Genomic DNA, 24,314 nt, shown 5'->3' on the forward strand with positions numbered 1-24,314 from the left:
CAATTGGGAGGAAAGTACGCTTATATCACACTATTTCACTACTACAGTATCGTGAATTAACACTGATATTTTTGTACTATCATTTTTGAAATGGAAGAGATAGGACTTTCTTACAATTGGGAGGAAAGTACGCTTATATCACACTATTTCAAGTGGGCAGGACAAGTTTGCTCCTATAATGCGCCAGAAGTAAGAGCCCAGAGATTAGGATACATTCACAGGAATTATAGCAATGCTTTTGCCAATTTATGCTACTATTACGAAAGTTACAGATACGATTAATAATTACTTTCAAGAATTATTATTCACAATACAATTTTCTATTGGAAATGTAACGTTGTTTAAAGTTGCTGCTTTTAAATGGAGTTTGTTGCAGTTGTACCTGTATAGAGTTTACTTCAGTCGTCCTCTCCATCTTTTTGTCAGTCAAGTAAGAGACATCTTAAGTCTCTCAAGGTTCTATAATCTTCTCTATTCAGTTGCAGCATTCTTTCTTTTAATCTTTGTCCTTTACTGTTGCAAACATGTTGTAGGAATCTGCCTTATTTAATTTTATTACAATTTTTTGTAGCTACTTTCTTGCAAACCATCACATTTTACTTTTATTGTATTTATGTATTTGTAAAGTTTTGTTATCAAAATCTAATTAGATAAAAATGTTGTTCCAACCAATATTTCCAAAGTTACTTTCAAAATTTGATCGTTGTTAATTTTATAAAGAATTTTATATTGGTATTTGATCGTTTGACTCGAGTCTACACACATTTCCATATAATTTTAGTTTAACCAGACAAAGGTAACATTGTCTAAGAATGTTTACTGTTAAATAATTTACACTACCTTGTCTTTAAATTTGTATATTGTTCTTAAGTTGTGTATATTATTTGGAAATAAAGTTATATGTAGTTTCATGTAGACAAGGCTTTGGGTAACTGTGATAAACTTCTTGGAAAGTGATAAATGATGTCTTATTTAACCAGGAACTTCCTGGAAAGTGATAAATGATGTCTTATTTAACCAGGAACTTCCTGGAAAGTGATAAATAATGTCTTATTTAACCAGGAACTTCCTGGAAAGTGATAAATGATGTCTTATTTAACCAGGAACTTCCTGGAAAGTGATAAGTAATGTCTTATTTAACCAGGAACTTCCTGAAAAGAAATAAATAATGTCTTATTTAACCAGGAACTTCCTGAAAAGAAATAAATAATGTCTTATTATCCAGGAACTTCATGGAAAATGATAGGTAATGTCTTATTTAACCAAGTGAAGTTCGGTCTTAGAAGCCCTCTCTGATATTTAACATAAGGACCAACAGCTTAAAGATGATATAAATGATAAACCAATCTCAACACAGAAGAATGGATAGCTGAAAACACCTTATTGGAATTGTTAACGCTTGAAATAATTATTTTTCGCCATTACACCAATGACTGAGAACCTGTATAGCAACCTTAATATGGAGATCTAATTTTAAAAATATAATGCCTTGCTCCCTGTTATAAAGAGCATAGCCTTAACTCGTTTAAGAAACCAGTAAAATAATTATGTCAGTCATAACTGACAAGACTTATCTTGAAAAGTAGAGTTAAATAACTTTAAGAAAGATTATGCAATAAAGACATTACTTATTTTAAAACATTTTGTACTTTTATTTTTATTGTTACTAATACCACTATCGGTATTCATTAATACAAGTCTAGCGCCAACAACGAAAGCGGTGTGAACTACGTTAAGACTATTACAAGTTAGCCGTTCCAAGAGATAACCGGTAGGCGTTCACGGCCTGTACTCGCTCTCTGTCTCGCCCGAAGCGCGGGAAGTGTGGAAGCGACAGTGTCTATGTTATATTTGTCATTCTGAAAAATGACAAAGCAGAAGTGTTATGTTTTAATATATGTCAGCTGTTAAAGCTAGCTAAAATATTACAACAAATACGAACAAAACTGTACTATGATACATTGTTCCATTACGAGTATACTTACAGTTTAACTCTAGTAAAGATATACCTTGAATATTTTTATCAATGGGAAGGGGGATGTTAGAGCCCCCCAAAACCCCCCTTGGGTATGCCTATAACAACAATGATTTGGTGGTGGAGAACCTTCTAACACCTTAATACAACGGGTTTTGGGGTTCACTCGAATGGGGTAACTCACTTTGACCCTTATTATCTGTTAAATTTCCCATTGAAATGTTGAAAGATATAAAAGTGGGAAGAATTTTAGCTTTAATTTACAACAAGCTATAGAGGGTACAGTTTTTTCAGATTAAAAAAAGTCTGGAGTGCCCTCCTCATAAATAAACTATTTGTAGTAACAATATCTAGGTTGTCTGTTACACAAGACTAGTTATAGTTATAATGAAACCTAAGCGTGCGACCGTGTTGAAGATATTATATAACAGATGAATACGTAACTACGACAGCCAGCCAACAAGTCCATACTTGTATCCTATCTTTGTCCCTGACATTGATCGGGTTTGTGTAGCCAGAAATACCGGTGTTGTCAGGTAAATTCTGGATTTTAACTCTGGTGTATTTTTAGATTTATTTGGATCGACATATACAGCTCCAGTTCAAGCCCTGTATTCCCACCTCCTCCCCAAGGTTGAACTGGTTAGATAGAACACATCGCTTGGACTGTATAATGGAGACCTGGAAATAGCCGTGTCAGGAGGGTGTGATACGAATTAGTTGATAAACTAATCGAAACCGTGTATGTTGTTATTCATGACACTTGTATAATTGCGTCCGAGATGTGCCAATGGCGGCCCTGTGTGTGACGCGTGACACGCCGATAGGAATAATCACTGATAGGAATAACTTGGGAACGTCGTTTGTCCGAGATATCGCTTGTTCGAAATGTCGTTTATCCGAAATATCGTTTATCCGAAACGGATGTATTCGGTTAGAGATAAGCGAGAAATAAAGATAAACCCAAGTTCTCCTTGCGCTTCCCGTTATCTGCTATAAATACTACCTGTCTAGCAAACATTTGCCTATTTTGTCTTGAACGTTTTAGATTTCCCAAGGTGGGAAGGAATATTCCTCAATAGCATATTTGTATTAAACCTTTCATGTGCATCTCGTACATCGTTGATTCCTCTGTAGTCTTTTTCACAGGTTTTGATCGTGACCACTGTATTGTACCTGCACCTTGTCTGTAGATTTACATTATTGACGTACACTATGATTTACGTATAAATTTGAGTATTGTTTGTTAACTGTGAACCCCTGTAAATAAATAACTGCACATGACCTCAAATACTAAAATTGTACCTCTAAAATTAATATTATTTACTCGTACCTTCTGCTTTTCAGGTAAGCGATTCATTTTTATTGTATTGACTTCACCAGTAGTTTACTGTTTTATTGAGGGGACCCTATTTTGGTGTACCGAATGTATATTTTCTGAACTAATACATGTTGTAGATCGTTGTAAATTTGAGTTATGTTATGTAATGGAACATCTTTTTCACACTTTTAAATCTTGTACTTTTATGATGCTAGAAAGGCGGAGTGGAATCATATTTCTGTTTTAGAGGATTCGAAGGAATGAATCATGTTTTCCGCAACCACCTCGCCCATAAGCATTGTCTAAATTATAATGTTTTATTTTTATTTTGTAAAAGAAAATAAATACAGTATAATATCTATGACTTATTAATGTATAAAAAGTTCTCATAGCATGGGTTATCATGAATACACGAAGTGTGAAAAGAGTAAGAGGTACATAGCCACAAGGAATGGACGAGAAATTTGCTTATTATATTGGGTATTATTTATATTATATTATATATATATTGGGTATTATATTTGGGTATTATTGCTGCGGTAGTTTTATTACATTACATTTACGGTTTTTTAGCTTAAAAGAGCAATCGACTTTTGGTAATATATGTTTGACAGTGATTGAATCCTTGTGGAAATAGAAAGTGCTAGTACGATTGTCCGTATTAGATTAAAAATAGTTGATGAATAGCGCCTGTTTTTGGATGGATATCTGCTAATATTTAGGGCCAAGTATGGGATGACCAGTAAAACAATCCCCTTTCTGTACTTCGTAGGAAACAGGTTCTTATTTACACAGCCGCGGTTTTCCGTTCATACCGGTAATATTTCGACAATCGATGTTTCACACAAATGATATCGCATCATTTTCTGGAATGCAAATGTTACGATAGCTTCGATATCCGGATTCAGTAGAATGGAAATACCGTAAAAGAAACAGCCGTTACCTTATCTTGTCTAAGACAAATAACAGTTTTTACAGTACCAGCTGCATGCAGTAAATCTAGGTTGGTACTACTGCTTTTATTCCGTATTTAGTCGTCACTGAGATCACCTGTTTAGCTACAAACAGGTTGGGGTAGAGACCGTTTTCATTCCTTAAGCCATATCTTGATCGTAGATCAAAGGCTCCTTTAAGACCTCAGTCTGTTTGAAAAATCTCTCTTTATCTTGGTTCCAGACGTTAACGCCTTTTAGTGTCAGGACTATCGTTCAGGAGGTTCAGATAAGTTAGTTGCCTCTTTGCGCACTTCAGTTCTTTGGTGGTGGAGGATCTCCGAGAATGTGGTTCGGGAATTTTCAACGTTTTAGTGACCAAGCGTAACTGCTTTGATGCTTGGCAGATCGCAAAGCTTGCCAAATTCCAGTTCTGAATGGTCTCGGAGCGAATTGCTTGAGCCCGAAAAGGCTTTACTCGTGACGGTGGGACAGTGTTATCTTTCTGCCTATCACGATAACGGCTTTGATGCTTGGCAGATCGCAAAGCTTGCAAAATTCCAGTTCTGAATGGTCTCGGAGCGAATTGCTTGAGCCCGAAAAGGCTTTACTCGTGACGGTGGGACAGTGTTATCTTTCTGCCTATCACGATAACGGCTTTGATGCTTGGCAGATCGCAAAGCTTGCAAAATTCCAGTTCTGAATGGTCTCAGAGCGAATTGCTTGAGCCCGAAAAGGCTTTACTCGTGACGGTGGGACAGTGTGATCTTTCTGCCTATCACGATAACGGCTTTGATGCTTCACAGATAGCAAAGCTTGTACAAGTCAAGCCAGAGTGGTCTCGGAGCGAATTGCTTGAGCCCGAAAAGGCTTTACTCGTGACGGTGGGACAGTGTTATCTTTCTGCTATCACGATAACGGCTTTGATGCTTCGCAGATAGCAAAGCTTGCACAAGTCAAGCCAGAGTGGTCTCGGAGCGAATTGCTTGACCAGCGGTTCACAGAATATTTACGGGAATAAGCAGTTCAGAAGATCTCTTCACAGTTTGACGGATGATTTTGAACTGAAGGAAAATGTAACTATCAATGCCTCAAGAGGGACTCAAATGCCCTTGGAATTCCCGTCGGAATTATTTATAGTTCGTGCACGTTCGATCCGACTGCCTACCGAAGACACTTGTGTGGAAGTTGCCACAGAAACTTTGGTTGTTACAACAAACGTGACGTGTTCTATATGACGGTGGCTGCGGGTTCATGTGATGGAGTGGGTGGGTGGACCAGAAGTAGGTGTTCGTTACTAATGTGGCACTGTCGAACCGATGTAGTCTGCAAAAAGGGGACAAAAGAGGAGTCCCTGCCTGTGTCGGGTATATTGGAAGCTGCAAAAGTGACCGACCACGTATTTAGATAGATGGCTCTGTCACAAACATATAACTCGTGTCCACAAACATCGTCTTCTCGGCTTGTACGATCACTTGGTATGAGATATTTTTGTCTGAAAGCGCGCCGGGGAGGTGCTCTACCACGAGCTTGAAACAGTCTTCTACAACACACTACTCGTAAGATCCTTGAAGATGATATATTTCTACCTCTTCTTAACATGTATATATAAGTGTCTTAGTAATCAATCAGTTGAAACTTACAGTTGTTCATTTCAAATATTATTTAAAATTCCCATACAAATAAAAAAAATCTTCTGATCACTCATCTGGAAACTAAGTTTTTAGTAGTAATTTTTGTTAATTTTGTTACCAGTTCCAAGGTAAAACGTTTGAAGGTAAAGATATGAATTCTTACAGTGTCTATAGGAATTCTAACTTAAAGGGAATTAACATGTTTTAATGAGTAAGATTTTAGAAATTACATACTTTTAATAAAATATTAGCAAACTTAAAAAAGTTACTTTTTTACATCAAACATGTTCTTCCCGTTAGTAAGTTTTCATTGTACATACTGTAACAAATCCCCATTCTTATCTACAGCAGTTCTTATGTGGGACTAAGATACCCCTAATCACTAATAAAATGCCTACAATTTCTCGTTGCTGACTTCTGCGGTCGTCCCGTATCGACAGACAGGACTAGAGCAGTTAAGAGGCTGACGTGACAGAGGACAATTAGAATGTTGGTGACCGCGGTTTGATCCAATAAAACAGTGACAGCTTCCTTTCGTGGTGGCCTGCTCTCCAAAGTGACATTCCACGACCATAAAACATTGCGAAGCGCTTGTGAACTGCGACTGCTTCCTTTCGTGGTGACTTGCTCTCCAAAGTGACATTCCACGACCATAAAACATTTGCGAAGCGCTTGGGAACTGCGACTGCTTCCTTTCGTGGTGTTCTGCTCTCCAAAGTGACATTCCACGACCATAAAACATTTGCGAAGCGCTTGTGAACTGTGACTGCTTCCTTTCGTGGTGTTCTGCTCTCCAAAGTGACATTCCACGACCATAAAACATTTGCGAAGCGCTTGTGAACTGCGACTGCTTCCTTTCGTGGTGTTCTGCTCTCCAAAGTGACATTCCACGACCATAAAACATTTGCGAAGCGCTTTTGAACTGCGACTACTTCCTTTCGTGGTGTTCTGCTCTCCAAAGTGACATTCCACGACCATAAAACATTGCGAAACGCTTGTGCACCGCGACTGCTTCAATGATGCGTTAACAGAAGAGTTTGTAGCTCGAGAGTTGAAACTTTCGTATGAAACACACTTGTTTCCATTGAACTCAATTTATATATAACAATGAGCGTATTTCGTACACTGCACTCTATTGTTCTTGGGTTCACAAATTGTAAATTAATCCGTAATAGAATATGGAAAAGTAAGTAAACATAGGAAATAATGCGCATTTTAGAACCTTAATAGTTATTAATAGACAATAGCAGACTTGTGACCATAAGATACATTAATATTAACTTACGTCATACAGATGTAGCTACTACTCCCTAAGAATTTGTCAACGCGAATTGTTGGTTTCGATCAGCATCATGTAGCAATACGTAGAATATTCCTGCTAGAGCCAGCTGCACTGACTTGAGCGGCCATTTTGATTTGTATCCTAAAATAACCTTACACTGTGTTACTCCCTCATTTTTGAGCGTAGTCTTTGGGCGCGTGTAACGTTTCAAAGGCCTCACTTAAAATAATACTAGTTTTTAATTTACTTTTGTTTTTTAGTAATATTGAACTTTTTTTATTAAACCGGTAATTTATGAAAATACTTATAAGTGGTAAAGCATTGTTACATCCTTCTCGTATCCTAGATGGAATTTATTTTTTAGGGATTTTAAGGATTTTTCTGTGGGACACGATTTTGCAATCAGGCTACCTTCTGATACGGCTGAGTGGCCTTAAATGACCCCGAGTTTTTCCCATAGCAAAAATATTAAACCTCATGCTGTTTTTTGCCCTTATTTTTACTTGTAGAATTATGGGATTTATCTTATTGAAAGATATAATTAATAACCTACGCATCCAAACGCTTCTTAGTGTTCTTCGAAATTTTTATAGATTATTCAGCAAGAATTCTCAAACGTTTTTTTCCTTCGTCAGACCGTCGTTAGAACCAGCAGCCATAACATTCAGGGTCGTGGTAGTTAAATGGAAAACTGGTGTAGTGTCCATCATCCACTTGAACGTACAAGTCAGTCGACGGAGAATTAATCATCCATCCACACATGCAGAGACTAAGAGTTTGTGTCACGTAGGATATCATCCTTAGAGTGGAGATAATGTGTCCGAATTAAACCGCCTGGGAATAAACTCCATTAAACAGGACAAGGTCAATCGGAGTGAACATGATATTGTGTTAACGCGAGCGATACTGGCGCAAACTAGTTCCGGTGGCGCGGTGCTTGCTGCAAGCTGCTCTTTTATTGGTCAGGAATCCGCTGCCAAGACCAGGATAACGCGGTGGAATAGTATTCATATTATGTGACTGCTTATGAAATAAGAAGAGTAAGTATCTTTACTCGCTTACTGTACATATTAAAATCGTGTAAGAATAGCAAAACAAATCTTGATTCGAATCAAGATGAAATAACGGACTAAAGTCTGTTATGTGCAAAATAAATAAAATGGTTCCCTCGAGAAGCTACCTAGTTCCGTAAATTTATCTTGAGAGGCTGATTCCCCAAATTTTCCTGGAGTGGCTACTTCGCTAAACTTCACTGGAGAGGTTATTTCCCCAAACTTACCTGGAAAGGCTGGTTGCCCATATATCCGTCCAGATGCTTATTCCCAAAGTGTAATCAAAGACTACTTCTCCAAACTTCCCTGGAGAGGCTACTTGAAAAACTTCTCTGGATAGGCTACCTCCACAAACTTCCCTGGAGAGGTTATTTCCCCAAACTTACCTGGAAAGGCTGCTTGCCCATATATCCGTCTAGAGGCTTATTCCCAAAGTTTAATCAAAGGCTACTTCTCCAAACTTCCCTGGAGAGGCTACCTCGACAAACTTCCCTGGATAGGCTACCTCGACAAGTAGTAGTATTTCACACAAGTTGGATTGCTGATATACCTAAATTTTTAGGGCTTTTTGGAGGGGGTTATTTCCATGTCCCCTCACCCCCCCCCCCTAAGTAACTCCACTGAATTGAGTGTCCTTTGTGCTCGGCGCATGAAACTCTCCAAGTGTCGCCGAATTACGAGCAGCCTGAAAGTGCACTTAATCAGTTGGGTCAAGTTCAACGAACAAATCAGACCATAGGTCTTATGCGTTCGATGGCTATTCAGGCACTGCTATGGCATTTCAGATTCTAAATGTTTAACCCAAATTTTACGTTTTTTCAATAAAGCTTGAAAAGAAAAAAAAGAGTATTGTGTATTACGTGTTTATGTAGTTGAAATTAATGAGACCACGTAATTTCAAACATATCTTACTCATAGAACGCATAATTTTCTAAAAGTAGTCATGTTTCTTTTTTATCTAGGCAGGGAAAATGCAATACTCACAGTTATTCATGAACGCAACTACTTTCGGTACATTTTTAACGCAGTGCAAAAGATGTTCGGTTGATGAATAATCGTGTTAAATTTTGGTTTCAACTTTTAGTCACAACTCTTTTTAACATTTATTTTCTGAAGGCAAGAAAAATATGGGAAAACATCATGATGATCCACGTGAAGTTGCAAGCATTTAAATTGGTTTTTATGGCCAATGAGGGTGATTATCTCTTGGAGATAAGAATATCAATTTTATAGTGTATATGAATGTGACCAGGGGGGACACATATGTTTATTTACATTTTTAAAACTAATTAAAAAAATTATATTTAAATAAAAAAAGATAATTTCCCTAATCCATAATGAAATTGATTAAAAATCACGCGGTTTTATCTATACTGTTACTGAAATACGCAATGTAAACATTCAAATTGTTGTCTGTAGCAGTTTTTATTCTGGCCGAGTTACACAGTTGCTTTACTATTTTGATGATCTTTAATTCCGCACGGAGTGTTAACACATTTTTATATGTTAAGAGGAGTTGTCCATTTTTAAGATATGGATAACTCCTCGTAATATAACAGTGCTGCAACTTTAAAATACAAACCGATTGTACTACGGTGTTTAAGAAAACATACCATAATTATGAATCTCACTACGGTCCAAATTGGTACACAGTGACATAAAACCCGACCAAAACCGATTGTACTACGGTGTTTAAGAAAACATACCATAATTATGAATCTCACTACGGTCCAAATTGGTACACAGTGACATAAAACCCGACCAAAACCGATTGTACTACGGTGTTTAAGAAAACATACCATAATTATGAATCTCACTACGGTCCAAATTGGTACACAGTGACATAAAACCCGACCAAAACCGATTGTACTACGGTGTTTAAGTAAACATACCATAATTATGAATCTCACTACGGTCCAAATTGGTACACAATGACATAAAACCCGACAAAAACTGATTGTACCACGGTGATTAAGAAAACACATCGTAATTAAAAATCTCACCATGGTACGAATTGTTACACAGTGAACGGATATTCTTCAAATGTCCGACCTGAAAGTTGTGTATTGCAGACTCTGACGCGATACACAAGGAAACAATATCTTAACTCCTGGTTTCCTAGCGACTGATCATTGTGCACTTAGCTAATTAAATTCGTCAAGTGCGTGGCTGTGCGCTTATTATTAGCTAGAATTCAATTGAATTGATTTCTTTGGGAGCTTAAAACTGAAATGGTACGCCCTCGCGCTGTACATCATTGATCGCAGTCACCGCTATCATTTCTATTCTTGTGTCGAATTATTGAATTTCTTATCTGAGTTCGGATTATCGAGGTTATCTTTTTTACTGTGGAAAATAGTTCGATTTAATGCTATAAGGGCCTCGCTTTATTCGAATTCGTTTTCAGAGGACTATTAACCAACATTAGACGTGTAGCTTATATATTTTACATACAACGTGTGGTGCAATTCTGGGGATTGAAGGTACCCTACCCTGTTTAGAGACCGAGATTCCGCAGTTGAGAGACAAAGTATGTACATAAGAACGTAATTTGATAGGTTGACATTTTGGATCTTTAGTGCGAAATGTTATGTGCTGTTTGTTAAAAACGCCGCTTGAGACGCTCTGTCTGGTACAACACTTACCATTAAACTTTAAACTTCTTCGGGTAGTTTAATGGAATTCAACTACGCCTGTGCCAAAGTAATCAAGTACAGACATTAGTTTCATAGATTGAGACTTAATTCGACACCTACGTAAAGTATGTATCTTGACAGCAGGGTTGATAGTTATAAACGCTACACTTGGGGGGTCACCTAAACAGACCTCTCACTTTCAAAAACCATCTCCTTTTGCCTTATTCTGTCCGTCCTCATGGGCCACTGGCCTGTGCGAGGATCTTATCAAACAGAATAATGGGGAGAGTCGATACAGTACAAGGTCGATGGTACTGATAAAAAGTGCAACGGTCACCGACAGGATTCAACCTGCGCTATCTCTAACTCAGACCCAAAATCCAGCGTCTTAGACCACTCGGCCATCGGCACTCCCAAATTAATGACGGCGTATTCTGGTCTAATATGCCCACATATTACCTACGGAGTGGTATTTTTGGGGAGCTTGCACTAACAATCAATTTTGGAGAGTTTTCAGCTCCAAAAGATAGCGATTCGAATATTGCTAACATCGATATCAGAAAGTCTTATCGACCAGGTTTCAAAAAGTTGCAACTGTTCACTCTGCCAAGTCTATACATTTTCATTATGTTTATTTAAATGTGTCCTAACAAGGAGGTGAGACGTTCATGGGCATGAGACAAGAGGCAGAGACAGCTACCGAACTGGCCGACAGAGAACGGTAGCATAAGGCAAGTGTCCGCTTTATCAACCACTTGCCATATTTCATTAAAAGTGCACCAACGCTCTAGGCGTTAAAGACTTGTTTCAAACGTTTTTTTAGCACCAAAGGCATTCTATAATGTCGACGAGTTCTTGGCTTATAATTAGGAGAACACCCATCTGGAAAACTGACACTGGCATTGACAGTGGAGAGAATTGACGAAATTATGGTATATGAATACAAGAATGTGTGTGAATGTGACATTGTGGATTGAATGTCAAAATTATAGTAATAATAATGACTTATACCTTATATGTTCTTTGTTAAAGGCAATACAAATTTTAAGTTTGAGTTGGTACATTCTGCTGGAGAATGCTGTTCTTCCGTTCGTCGAACAGAGATAACTGTCACATTTATATGTACCCACTTCAATGAATCCCGGGACTAAGCGATTCAGCTTCTCTGGAGGTGAGGAGCAAGCAGGTTTTGATAAGGAACCTTCAAAAGATTTCCGTTCCGAATCGTAAATCTTGAAAGACAATCTCTGTTTCAGGTCAAAGTCCAGTAAAGCCATCCCTTATGTCGAAGTTCTAGCTAGGCCCTAATAGCTTTTCAACAGATTCTCCTAATCGACAATTTGGAATTAGTTTTACGGGCAAACAAAATAACCTCATGGAAGGAGCATATTCAGGAGGGTATGGTCTTCGTTTAACGGCTTCCTTACTGGTCTCGGTCGATGGATATTGAATTGGGAGAGGGCAAAGGCGGGAGATTAACCCTGCGATCGTGACTCGACCAATCAAACGATGACTCATATCGCGAACGATACTCGTTCGCGATCCGTTTCTTAAGGAATAACTCAACTGAATCAGGAAGCCAATGAAGGCTTAACGCGTTTGGGACGAAACCCCTACCTTTTTTACCACACATTATAGTAAACATAAACTCTGAATCAAACTTTTACTGTACAAATGAAAAGGAATTGGAATTTTATCTATGTTTAAACTGTACTAGGTGTTTATATAGTGGTCGGAAACTGGGTTCCCAAAGGTTCGGTCTCGTCAAAATCTTTTATTTGAAGTATTATTCAATCAGTATCCCATTTATGAGTTGCTCTCTACTACGCCCCCCCCCACCACAGTTTGGAAGTAATTTTTTAATTCCCCATGAACGCCCTCAGGTGACTTTATCACATGTCAACACAGGAATTTAAAATTCTGAACAGTTCAGAAGTTGTCTGTTGGAATCGGTTTTTCCTATATGAAGAGTTAAAGGACGGATGACACAGTGTTAATGCGCGCGCATGTCTCTAGCCATACAGCCTCGCTCTCTGTTCCCTCCACGGAGCTAGAGCCTAGAGACAGAGGCGAGTGTGCGCGGTGGATGAATCTCTGGAAGCTGTTAGTGCGAGCTAGCCACAGACTGCGCGATGTCGACTTGTCCCAATGTGCGGCCCGCCGGGATGACTCCGACGACGGTGCGTATAACAATGTATATCTCCCACGCTTTCATCCGGTTTTTGACTGTTTTTTGTCACTTTACATTGTACAAAGTTACGGGTCTCGTTTCTGTAAGTTCATAATGAGGAAATAGATTTCTTGATGCACGCGTAATCGCGTAGTGCATCTTAGAGTAAGTCTGTAAACGTTCGGTTATAACGAAATGACTATAAGAACTATATAAAATGCCTATTTAAAGAGTTTACATTATATATGTAATTATTTTCGTCCTGATTTAACAACTTGAAATGTTTAAAAAGTTACTTGTATTAATCATAAAGTCTGTATTTTATTTTGATTTACCACAACAAACATTTGCTTGTTAGTACATTTTTACAATAAAATAATTTTTACTTAAAAATAACTCACTCGTAAGATAATTACGAAGCAAACTCTTTGGTCGTAACAGATATGATATTGTAACTTAAACGAGCAAACTATAATAATATATGAATTTTATTATTGCGCTCTAATTAGCTTATACGTATTTGAGATAGACTAATAAACGAATGAAATCTTTTGTATTAGAATCTTTTTTAGGATTTGATACATGGAGTTTTTAAAGTCTCAATTTATATACAACCTTTAAGATCCAAGCGAGTGTGTGGATTCTAAATTATAATTTCCTAACACAGTTTTTAAAATTTCATAAACGCGAAGCTGTTAAGTTTTACAACGTGATCGAATATGTTTGCAGAATTATTTTTGCTTGTGATTAATTCCAAAAAACATTATAAAGTTGCTCGCCTACAGACGTTATAATCTTCACGAGGTAAAAACTTCAGTTTCAAGTTAAAGTTCAAAACTCTTTATTCAAGTCAACATTTTAGTACATAAATCTCACAGATCCCAATGCGCCTCACAGGGCGCGTGCGGGAAAAGTTTTTGAACACGATTTTATACATATAACACGAGGTTGTAATAAATAATAAACAACTTAATAGATAAGAAGATAATATCTCTTAATTACGAGTTGTGTACGTTTCAATTAAATGGCTGGCAACTATTTGATTGCTTTAGTGTAAATTAACATTTTCCAATATTTAAATCTTTCAAATATATTTTGGGGCTCCCGTGACAGACTCTATTTGGGGGGGGGGGGGTGGGCGTAGTACAACGACCCCATAAGAACAATGTTAAACTTACAACACTTTTACGCCCTTAGTTTAATTGTAGTTGGAATATAATAAAGAAAAGCAACAATTAGTGCTTAACTTCAATCACTTTTAAAACCTTATTAGTTTTAGTCGTATAATTATGTGAGGTGTCTCGTGTTTAAGATAGATTTATTAATGCGCATTCAAACATGTTTTGGTTTTTCGCTAAAGTGTATACTTTTGAAACGGTGAAATACAGGGCAGTTTTAGATTATTTTATGAATAACCAATAAAAATTGCAGGAAGCTAAAAAGCACGTATTTATCACAACTTTAACGCGAAACTCTCCCATAGTCTTCCGATTAAACATAAATAAGCGTGTGAAAGTGTTTGAAGTTTATCATTGTTCTTACGGGGCCGCAATCAAGATGGCCACTAGTGCAGCCGGCTCTTAGCCTACAACGTGGCAACGCCACTGCTGATGTTAATCAGCCTTTTAAAACGTGCATCATTTTAATTTGTACTAAACATTTGTATTGTCTTATCGTGGCTCTTCCCTTAGGTAGCGTATGTAAGTTGCGCCATAAACCTATTCAGAATCGTCATACCTGTAATTGGGAACCGAACACGTGTTTGTGTTCAGAAATGTTGAGGGAAAACCCTCAATATTATTACTTCTTTCGCCTCACACGGAAAGTCAGTAGTGAGACCTGATGTGTATGGAGATATGAGGAAATGTCTGCTCGATTCTCGTATCCGAATTGTGATAACACCTTTTATACGTGTGATAACAAAACAGTTATGAGGGGGGGGTGGTTCTCTTCGTAAACGAGCTGTTGATTTGGGGCTTTTGAACACCAAAAAGGCCCCTAGTGAAAAAATAAAATAAAATACTTCTTTATTTGAAGAAAATATTTCATAAAAATATGTTTTTGAGGTGCTCGGTAGAGATTACTGTTTCTCCAGTCAGACCCTCCTTCTGGTTTGATAAATGCCATTTAGAGGTACAATATAATCCCAAATCAATACATTGTCAAGATCTACTCATACATAATTTTAAACACACGTAGGCTAAGTTTTTATGGACATGAAAGTAACATGTCTATTCCTGTGTTGTTTTATTTAAAACTTTTCAAACTGCTTCACTGCAAATTTGAGAAATTTCAATTTGACTCAATGACGCCCTTTGTGTTTTCTATAAAACGTGTAGGAAAAGTCACGATTGAGCCGTGAATTATGATTTACTTTATAAAGTGCATTGCCCAGTTTTGTTACTTCACAACTTTAAACGCCCACTGCTCGAGTTAGAGGTGACCTTGATCCCGGTCTTGCGACGATTTTGTATAGCTTTATTTTGATACTCGATTCGATATGCTCACTTTCAAAATCGTTACCGTCTTTTGGACAGCGATCGAGGAATATCAAATCGTGCCCCCGCCCGTGTTTCCCTTTGGGGAAGAGCTCCAATCAAAAGTAATAATAAAATATTCACAACACTGTAGTAATAGATTTCACGTTATGATTACACCAAACGAAAGTTATTGGCGTCAAAGTGTCACCATACAGTGGACTCAGGGAAGCTCCAGCATTACAAGCACTTCTTTCTTCCCGTTCTTATCAGAATGGCGCAGTGTAGCGGGTACGGTGGTTATTGAAAGATAACCGAATCAAGCAACGTCGAGCGTGGTTGCTGCTTGGATGGGTGACCGCTGAGCGATCCTGTCCTTGCAAGCAGCCCGCCTGCCCGGCCATTGGTGGTGGTTCGGAAGTCGTGTTCAAGCCGTTGGTCCGCAGGTTAAGTGTCAGAAAGGGCCCTAACTTCGCCTGGTAAAATAAGACATCCTTTGACTTTGAATTACAAAAATAGATTTGCTTAGTGTTAGTCGCTGTCCCTCTTCGCGTTCAAAACTTCGTGAAAACGCCACGCAGATCTTACAAGTAACGAGTTTAATCAAAGTGGGAAGTTGTTCATGGTTTAGTAGTTATAAAAGGGGTTCGTACTTTGTTGTCATATCTCTTGCAAGTTTTTTGAGGTGTTAAAACATATGACTAGGCCTAGCTTGTATGTTGTGATGGACGTGTTACATGGCAAGTAGTGGTTGTCAACATATCCGGCTGTATTGTCTTTCATTTCGCGAGAGTATCTCCTTACGACTGCAAAGTTTGCTTCGTTTAACTGCACTGGCCGCCAGTCACAAGGCCTATCTTAGTCGGAAAGTACACTTTCCAACAGAAATAGTAAACTGGGAGTTACTGGTGGCTGGAACTTGAAATTTCTTGTCTACTTTATGTATATGTACAAAACCTGTATATATCTGCTAACTGAAGAGGGTTTGAATGTCTGCGGGGAGGTTTCTGGACATTTTGTCCGGCACAACTTGCAATTGATTAAATCAGCACACAGCTCCGATTCGATCTTGTTCCGCTGAAAACAATGGACCAAGCTTTTTATATTACTATATTATGAGACATCTCATTGCAAGAGGTCTTAATTAACAAGTTTCACACTAGTGTACGTAAAAAATATGCTCAAGCATCGCCGTCAAGGCGATGAAAACGTCATTAAAACGAGCGTGTATTACATTGATCGTGACTGCTAGACTAATCTATCTAAACCCGATTCCCAAATAGTGGTTTAGTCCTCACATTTCACGCTAGGTCAGTAAATTGAGATATTTCGTCAAGGGAATCACAGAGAACTAAAGCAAAAAAATTAAATTTTAACGTTATTTGTTAAATAACCAACTTTATAATTTGGTGTGATGTGTATTACACGTCATTAGATATAAGATAATATGTTTGAAATAATTTCACCATTAGGACCGTTATCACTAATCTCCTGAAAGTCTTCAGGGACGACTTATAAGGGTTTGCGTTGTAGAAGGCTGTTTCACCCTTGTTTACAATGCCCCCACCCAAAAATATTTGTTTCTGAAAATGAGTATACGAGCATATACAGTACAATAATCCCAAACAAACAAGGTATGTAAGGTTTCCCTCAAAGAAATTGTTGTCATTTCATTCCATCGGCGCAGGTGTTATTGTGTTGTAAACACGAGTAAAGTCGTTATGTAACTAAACTCACTTAGGCCCAGATAGTGTAAGTTGTGCTAACGTCTCAGTTAGAGCCCGACTTTCACGGTTTTCGGCCAAGACCCAGAACCGCGGCAACACTGAACTGTTGCCTGCAGGTACAGTACTATCTGTATCTAAGTAAATCGCGGCTCGGCGCGGGTATTATTATGTTGTAAACACGAGTAAAGTCGTTATGTAACTAAACTCACTTAGGCCCAGATAGTGTAAGTTGTACTAACGTCTCAGTTAGAGCCCGACTTTCACGGTTTTCGGCCAAGACCCAGAACCGCGGCAACACTGAACTGTTGCCTGCAGGTACAGTACTATCTGTATCTAAGTAAATCGCGGCTCGGCGCGGGTATTATTATGTTGTAAACACGAGTAAAGTCGTTATGTAACTAAACTCACTTAGGCCCAGATAGTGTAAGTTGTGCGAACGTCTCAGTTAGAGCCCGACTTTCACGGTTTTCGGCCAAGACCCAGAACCGCGGCAACACTGAACTGTTGCCTGCAGGTACAGTACTATCTGTATCTAAGTAAATCGCGGCTCGGCGCGGGTATTATTATGTTGTAAACACGAGTAAAGTCGTTACGTAACTAAACTCACTTAAGCCCAGATAGTGTAAGTTGTGCGAACGTCTCAGTTAGAGCCCGACTTTCGCGGTTTTCGGCCAAGACCCAGAACCGCGGCAACACTGAACTGTTGCCTGCAGGTACAGTACTATCTGTATCTAAGTAAATCGCGGCTCGGCGCAGGTATTATTATGTTGTAAACACGAGTAAAGTCGTTATGTAACTAAACTCACTTAGGCCCAGATAGTGTAAGTTGTACTAACGTCTCAGTTAGAGCCCGACTTTCACGGTTTTCGGCCAAGTCTCAGAACCACGGCAACACTGAACTGTTGCCTGCAGGTACAGTACTATCTGTATCTAAGTAAATCGCTGCTCGGCGCGGGTATTATTATGTTGTAAACACGAGTAAAGTCGTTATGTAACTAAACTCACTTAGGCCCAGATAGTGTAAGTTGTGCTAACGTCTCAGTTAGAGCCCGACTTTCGCGGTTTCCGGCCAAGTCTCAGAACCGCGGCAACACTGAACTGTTGCCTGCAGGTACAGTACTATCTGTATCTAAGTAAATCGCGGCTCGGCGCGGGTATTATTATGTTGTAAACACGAGTAAAGTCGTTATGTAACTAAACTCACTTAGGCCCAGATAGTGTAAGTTGTGCTAACGTCTCAGTTAGAGCCCGACTTTCGCGGTTTCCGGCCAAGTCTCAGAACTGCGGCAACACTGAACTGTTGCCTGCAGGTACAGTACTATCTGTATCTAAGTAAATCGCGGCTCGGCGCGGGTATTATTATGTTGTAAACACGAGTAAAGTCGTTATGTAACTAAACTCACTTAAGCCCAGATAGTGTAAGTTGTGCGAACGTCTCAGTTAGAGCCCGACTTTCGCGGTTTTCGGCCAAGACCCAGAACCGCGGCAACACTGAACTGTTGCCTGCAGGTACAGTACTATCTGTATCTAAGTAAATCGCGGCTCGGCGCGGGTATTATTATGTTGTAAACACGAGTAAAGTCGTTATGTAACTAAACTCACTTAGGCCCAGATAGTGTAAGTTGTACTAACGTCTCAGTTAGAGCCCGACTTTCACGGTTTCCGGCCAAGTCTCAGAACCGCGGCAACACTGAACTGTTGCCTGCAGGTACAGTACTATCTGTATCTAAGTAAATCGCGGCTCGGCGCGGGTATTATTATGTTGTAAACACGAGTAAAGTCGTTATGTAACTAAACTCACTTAGGCCCAGATAGTGTAAGTTGTGCTAACGTCTCAGTTAGAGCCCGACTTTCGCGGTTTCCGGCCAAGTCTCAGAACTGCGGCAACACTGAACTGTTGCCTGCAGGTACAGTACTATGTGTATCTAAGTAAATCGCGGCTCGGCGCAGGTATTATTATGTTGTAAACACGAGTAAAGTCGTTATGTAACTAAACTCACTTAGGCCCAGATAGTGTAAGTTGTGCTAACGTCTCAGTTAGAGCCCGACTTTCGCGGTTTTCGGCCAAGACCCAGAACCGCGGCAACACTGAACTGTTGCCTGCAGGTACAGTACTATCTGTATCTAAGTAAATCGCGGCTCGGCGCAGGTATTATTATGTTGTAAACACGAGTAAAGTCGTTATGTAACTAAACTCACTTAGGCCCAGATAGTGTAAGTTGTACTAACGTCTCAGTTAGAGCCCGACTTTCACGGTTTTCGGCCAAGACCCAGAACCGCGGCAACACTGAACTGTTGCCTGCAGGTACAGTACTATCTGTATCTAAGTAAATCGCGGCTCGGCGCGGGTATTATTATGTTGTAAACACGAGTAAAGTCGTTATGTAACTAAACTCACTTAGGCCCAGATAGTGTAAGTTGTGCGAACGTCTCAGTTAGAGCCCGACTTTCGCGGTTTTCGGCCAAGACCCAGAACCGCGGCAACACTGAACTGTTGCCTGCAGGTACAGTACTATCTGTATCTAAGTAAATCGCGGCTCGGCGCGGGTATTATTATGTTGTAAACACGAGTAAAGTCGTTATGTAACTAAACTCACTTAGGCCCAGATAGTGTAAGTTGTGCGAACGTCTCAGTTAGAGCCCGACTTTCGCGGTTTTCGGCCAAGACCCAGAACCGCGGCAACACTGAACTGTTGCCTGCAGGTACAGTACTATCTGTATCTAAGTAAATCGCGGCTCGGCGCGGGTATTATTATGTTGTAAACACGAGTAAAGTCGTTATGTAACTAAACTCACTTAGGCCCAGATAGTGTAAGTTGTACTAACGTCTCAGTTAGAGCCCGACTTTCACGGTTTCCGGCCAAGTCTCAGAACTGCGGCAACACTGAACTGTTGCCTGCAGGTACAGTACTATCTGTATCTAAGTAAATCGCGGCTCGGCGCAGGTATTATTATGTTGTAAACACGAGTAAAGTCGTTATGTAACTAAACTCACTTAGGCCCAGATAGTGTAAGTTGTACTAACGTCTCAGTTAGAGCCCGACTTTCACGGTTTTCGGCCAAGACCCAGAACCGCGGCAACACTGAACTGTTGCCTGCAGGTACAGTACTATCTGTATCTAAGTAAATCGCGGCTCGGCGCGGGTATTATTATGTTGTAAACACGAGTAAAGTCGTTATGTAACTAAACTCACTTAGGCCCAGATAGTGTAAGTTGTACTAACGTCTCAGTTAGAGCCCGACTTTCACGGTTTTCGGCCAAGACCCAGAACCGCGGCAACACTGAACTGTTGCCTGCAGGTACAGTACTATCTGTATCTAAGTAAATCGCGGCTCGGCGCGGGTATTATTATGTTGTAAACACGAGTAAAGTCGTTATGTAACTAAACTCACTTAGGCCCAGATAGTGTAAGTTGTACTAACGTCTCAGTTAGAGCCCGACTTTCACGGTTTTCGGCCAAGTCTCAGAACCACGGCAACACTGAACTGTTGCCTGCAGGTACAGTACTATCTGTATCTAAGTAAATCGCGGCTCGGCGCGGGTATTATTATGTTGTAAACACGAGTAAAGTCGTTATGTAACTAAACTCACTTAGGCCCAGATAGTGTAAGTTGTGCTAACGTCTCAGTTAGAGCCCGACTTACTTTCACGGTTTTCGGCCAAGGTTCAGATCCACTTCATTCTCTTGACGGTTAGTTTTCCACCCATCATATACCATGGTAAGTTCTTATACTTCCATATTCAGAAATGTTTAAAAAGTTACTTTTTGTACCATACCAAACATTGGCTTGTGACTAAATTTTTACAATGAAATAATTTTTACTTAACAATAACGCACTCGTAAGATAATTACCAAGCAAACTCTTTCGTCGTAACAGAAATGGTATTCTAACTTAAACGAGCAAACGATAATCACTTATGAATTTTATTATTACGCTCTAATTACCTTATACGTATTTCAGATAGACTAATAATAAGCAAATGGCAAAATAAGCAAGCTGTTAAGTTTTACAACGTGATCGAATATGTTTGCAGAATTATTTTTGCTTGTGATTAATTCCAAAAAACATTATAAAGTTGCTCGCCTACAGACATTATAATCTTCACGAGGTAAAGACTTTGGGCTCTCGTGACAGACTCTATTTGGGGGGGGGGGTCCTTAAGAGCCCCCATATTCAGAGTTAGTACAAATATACAATTAAAACATGCGACTCTCTATGAACAGTGGCCAGTGTTATGAAGCAATTTAAACTTGTAGAACCCTAATAATGCTGCATCCTTTTAAAATTGTTGATTGTTAAATACTATGCTAAGTAGTCTATATCGTTTTATACACGTGGCTTGTAAAAACTGTTTCTGAGATACAGTACATTATATATTGGGATAGAGAGCTTAAAATGATGTGTCATACATGGTAATACTGATGTAATGTTTTTCATATATTTTATGGGTAGGGGAGGGAACTCTATTTAACTATCGTTATTGAAAATTCATCAGTTGAGTTAAAGTTTTTGGTAAGTACCTTATTCAAAATGACACAGCTTACTCACATCTATACATCAAATATTCAAACACTCATAAAAGTTATAAAAAATATTCAAGTAAAGAATTTCTAATTTTTCTGAAGTTAAGTTGAACTGAAATGGTGCCTCAATATTTGTAACTAGTCCTGTATAATATTTTAAGTTTTAGAAATAATTTAAGTTTTGTACGGATTTTGACATTTATTTGAATTTGCATGTACTTTTAAAGACAGCACCAGCATGGTTTTATTATTTAACTGAGAATATTTTTAGAACACTACACATGTCATAAAGCCTTATTTCATACTTTGTAACGTAAAAAGCAAATTATTAAATTTTGTATTGATTTTTTTGGTGCAATGAAAGTAAATAGTAAGTTTACAAGTTTACTGTATACGATACTATAACGAATATATAAAGAAAATAAGTAACATACTACCTTAATATATATATATATATATGACAATTTTGAATGAAAACCTACCTGCACGCTCTATAATGCACAGTCATGCTACCAAGTCCACCAGCCGCTGTGTAAGTTGGCATTTATATAATATGTATGTATTTATTACGGAATAAAATTTATGTACTCGTATATTAGTGATAAGTACAGCAATTTGAGCGTTTCAGTAAACTGAAGCAAAACTTGTGTTAAATGATTGAAGATTTATATATAAATCTTCAATCTTCCAAAGTCCAATAAGTCCAAAGTCCAAACTAAAAATAAGATATATATATATAGTATACAGAGGTTGTTTAGCAGAGATACATGATAAAGGGAAAAAACTGGTATCGATTATTATAATAGGAAGTTCTTATTTTTAGCTTGGGCTTTGGACTTCACTCGAGTAAATCTTATATTACACTCTAAAACAATGTACATCTTGAGCTATGCTTTCGTTATTTTTTTTTTTGCCGAACTCCTTGTAGACCATCCTCCATTGCATGTGAAGAGTCACTAAATACATTAAATACTATTTCTTAAGTCCAGTAATCATTTACTAAGTTTAACTTTCACAAGTTGAACCAAGCCAAGAATATTAAACCATTTAGAACACGGCTTATATTGTATAAGTTTCGAATTTTAAACCAGTGTAATTTTGTATGAGTGAACCTTTTGAGGTCAGATTTGCGGCATTGTACTCTACTAATAAAAACTTTGATTTGATGTACTACTTGACCTATGCTCTCAATTGAGATTTCCTTCTGACTCCTTGCGGGCCAAATACCCTTTTATCCCAATATTTCAATGTTTTGCGGTTAGTGAAGCTCCTGGCCATCCATACGGTTGCTCAGATTTAGGAGAAACATAGCATATTGCTAAACCTAGTATAGGCAGAAGTGAACTCCCCCCCCCTGGGGAATGAAGACAGCCCTGTAAGAACGCTAATGTTTTTGTATACACAAAAATGTAATATTTCCTGAAGTAATTATGAATTAAAAAAGTGTTTTTTTCTTGAATTATATTTCATTAAAAAATGTCATTCCTTGAAGACATATACAATATTCTTTTTGACATATACTTTTTGTAAATAATATATTGTAAAAATATCACCTCTTTATTTACAGCCATTTTTATTGGAGATGGTCACAACATTGCTACTGTAAATACCTATAATTCCTTGTGGATGATGTTTTTTAAATTATTTCCTGCTTCCAGAAAAGTTACCTGTGATTTAAAAAAATCAACCAAAAACAGTTTAATAAATAAAGCCACCATAATAAATTACTTCTTGTCTGGATAAAGGAATTACTATTGAAACAGTTTCTAACTATATCTAATAAGTTTATTCACTGAATAATATCTTTTAATTGGATGATATCTAGAAATAAGTTAGACTTGAGTTGAATCTGACTGACTTAGGTTGTTGCTGTATACCTAAATATACGTTGTTATACAATTTTTTTGCCGTAATTGACATTAACCTGTTTACTCCCCTCCATATGTCACAGGGTTTTACAAAACGTGTTTGTGTTTGTGTGTGTGCATGCTCACGCTCATGTACACGCATAATCATTGGTGTAATTAAATGAATGTACTAATTTGGACCACATTTGACACACCGATAAAATGATACAGTTTTTCATGTTTTGAAGTAAAATTAAAAGTCCTTTATTTGTACACTGGCAAACTGAGGACCACATGGCTATTACACTTAGCCAGAAACAGAAACAGAAACAGAAACAGAAATCTTTATTTGCTATCATCAAGATAGAAACAGGCGTCATGTAGGCTACATTATATATAGAAAAGAGTCTATTTGCTTGCCAATTGCCATGGTCACTCTCTCCAGGTTAAAAATTCATTGACACTGTAGAAGGGTCTATCTGCCAGCCAAGATTTTAATTTCCTCCTAAAAACTTTCAGCTCCAAGAACTTCAAGGATGCGGGTAAGGCATTGTAGAATTTTGCACCTGCGTAAGAAAGGTTTTGATTCAAAGAGCTTCAAGCGATGGACCGGCAGGTTGAAGTCAGTTCCATGTCTGGTGCAGTGTGTGTGAACATCCTGATGTCGCTTATTTATTCCCAGAAGACAAGCTAGTGTTGTAGGCTGGAAGATATATACATTTACGACGGTTAATA

General features: G+C 38.3%; 1 protein-coding gene across 6 annotated transcripts in view; it reads left to right on the forward strand.

The window, feature by feature from the left end:
- LOC124370026 (adenosylhomocysteinase-like 1) overlaps positions 1–24,314 on the forward strand; it is a 97,426-nt gene that overhangs the window by 28,179 nt on the left and 44,933 nt on the right. The window contains exon 1 of one of the 6 annotated variants that reach the window (XM_046828316.1): positions 12,884–13,012. The exons of 4 other annotated variants lie outside the window; for them this stretch is intronic. In XM_046828316.1, the coding sequence (XP_046684272.1) occupies positions 12,965–13,012 (48 nt within the window). In that variant the 5' untranslated portion in view covers positions 12,884–12,964. Of the gene's footprint in view, positions 1–12,883; positions 13,013–20,674; positions 20,927–24,314 lie in introns of those variants that run through there. One more of the 6 variants, XM_046828317.1, reaches the window with a different exon arrangement.

Source organism: Homalodisca vitripennis, chromosome X (assembly GCF_021130785.1).
Source record: "Homalodisca vitripennis isolate AUS2020 chromosome X, UT_GWSS_2.1, whole genome shotgun sequence".
Lineage (NCBI taxonomy): Eukaryota > Metazoa > Arthropoda > Insecta > Hemiptera > Cicadellidae > Homalodisca > Homalodisca vitripennis.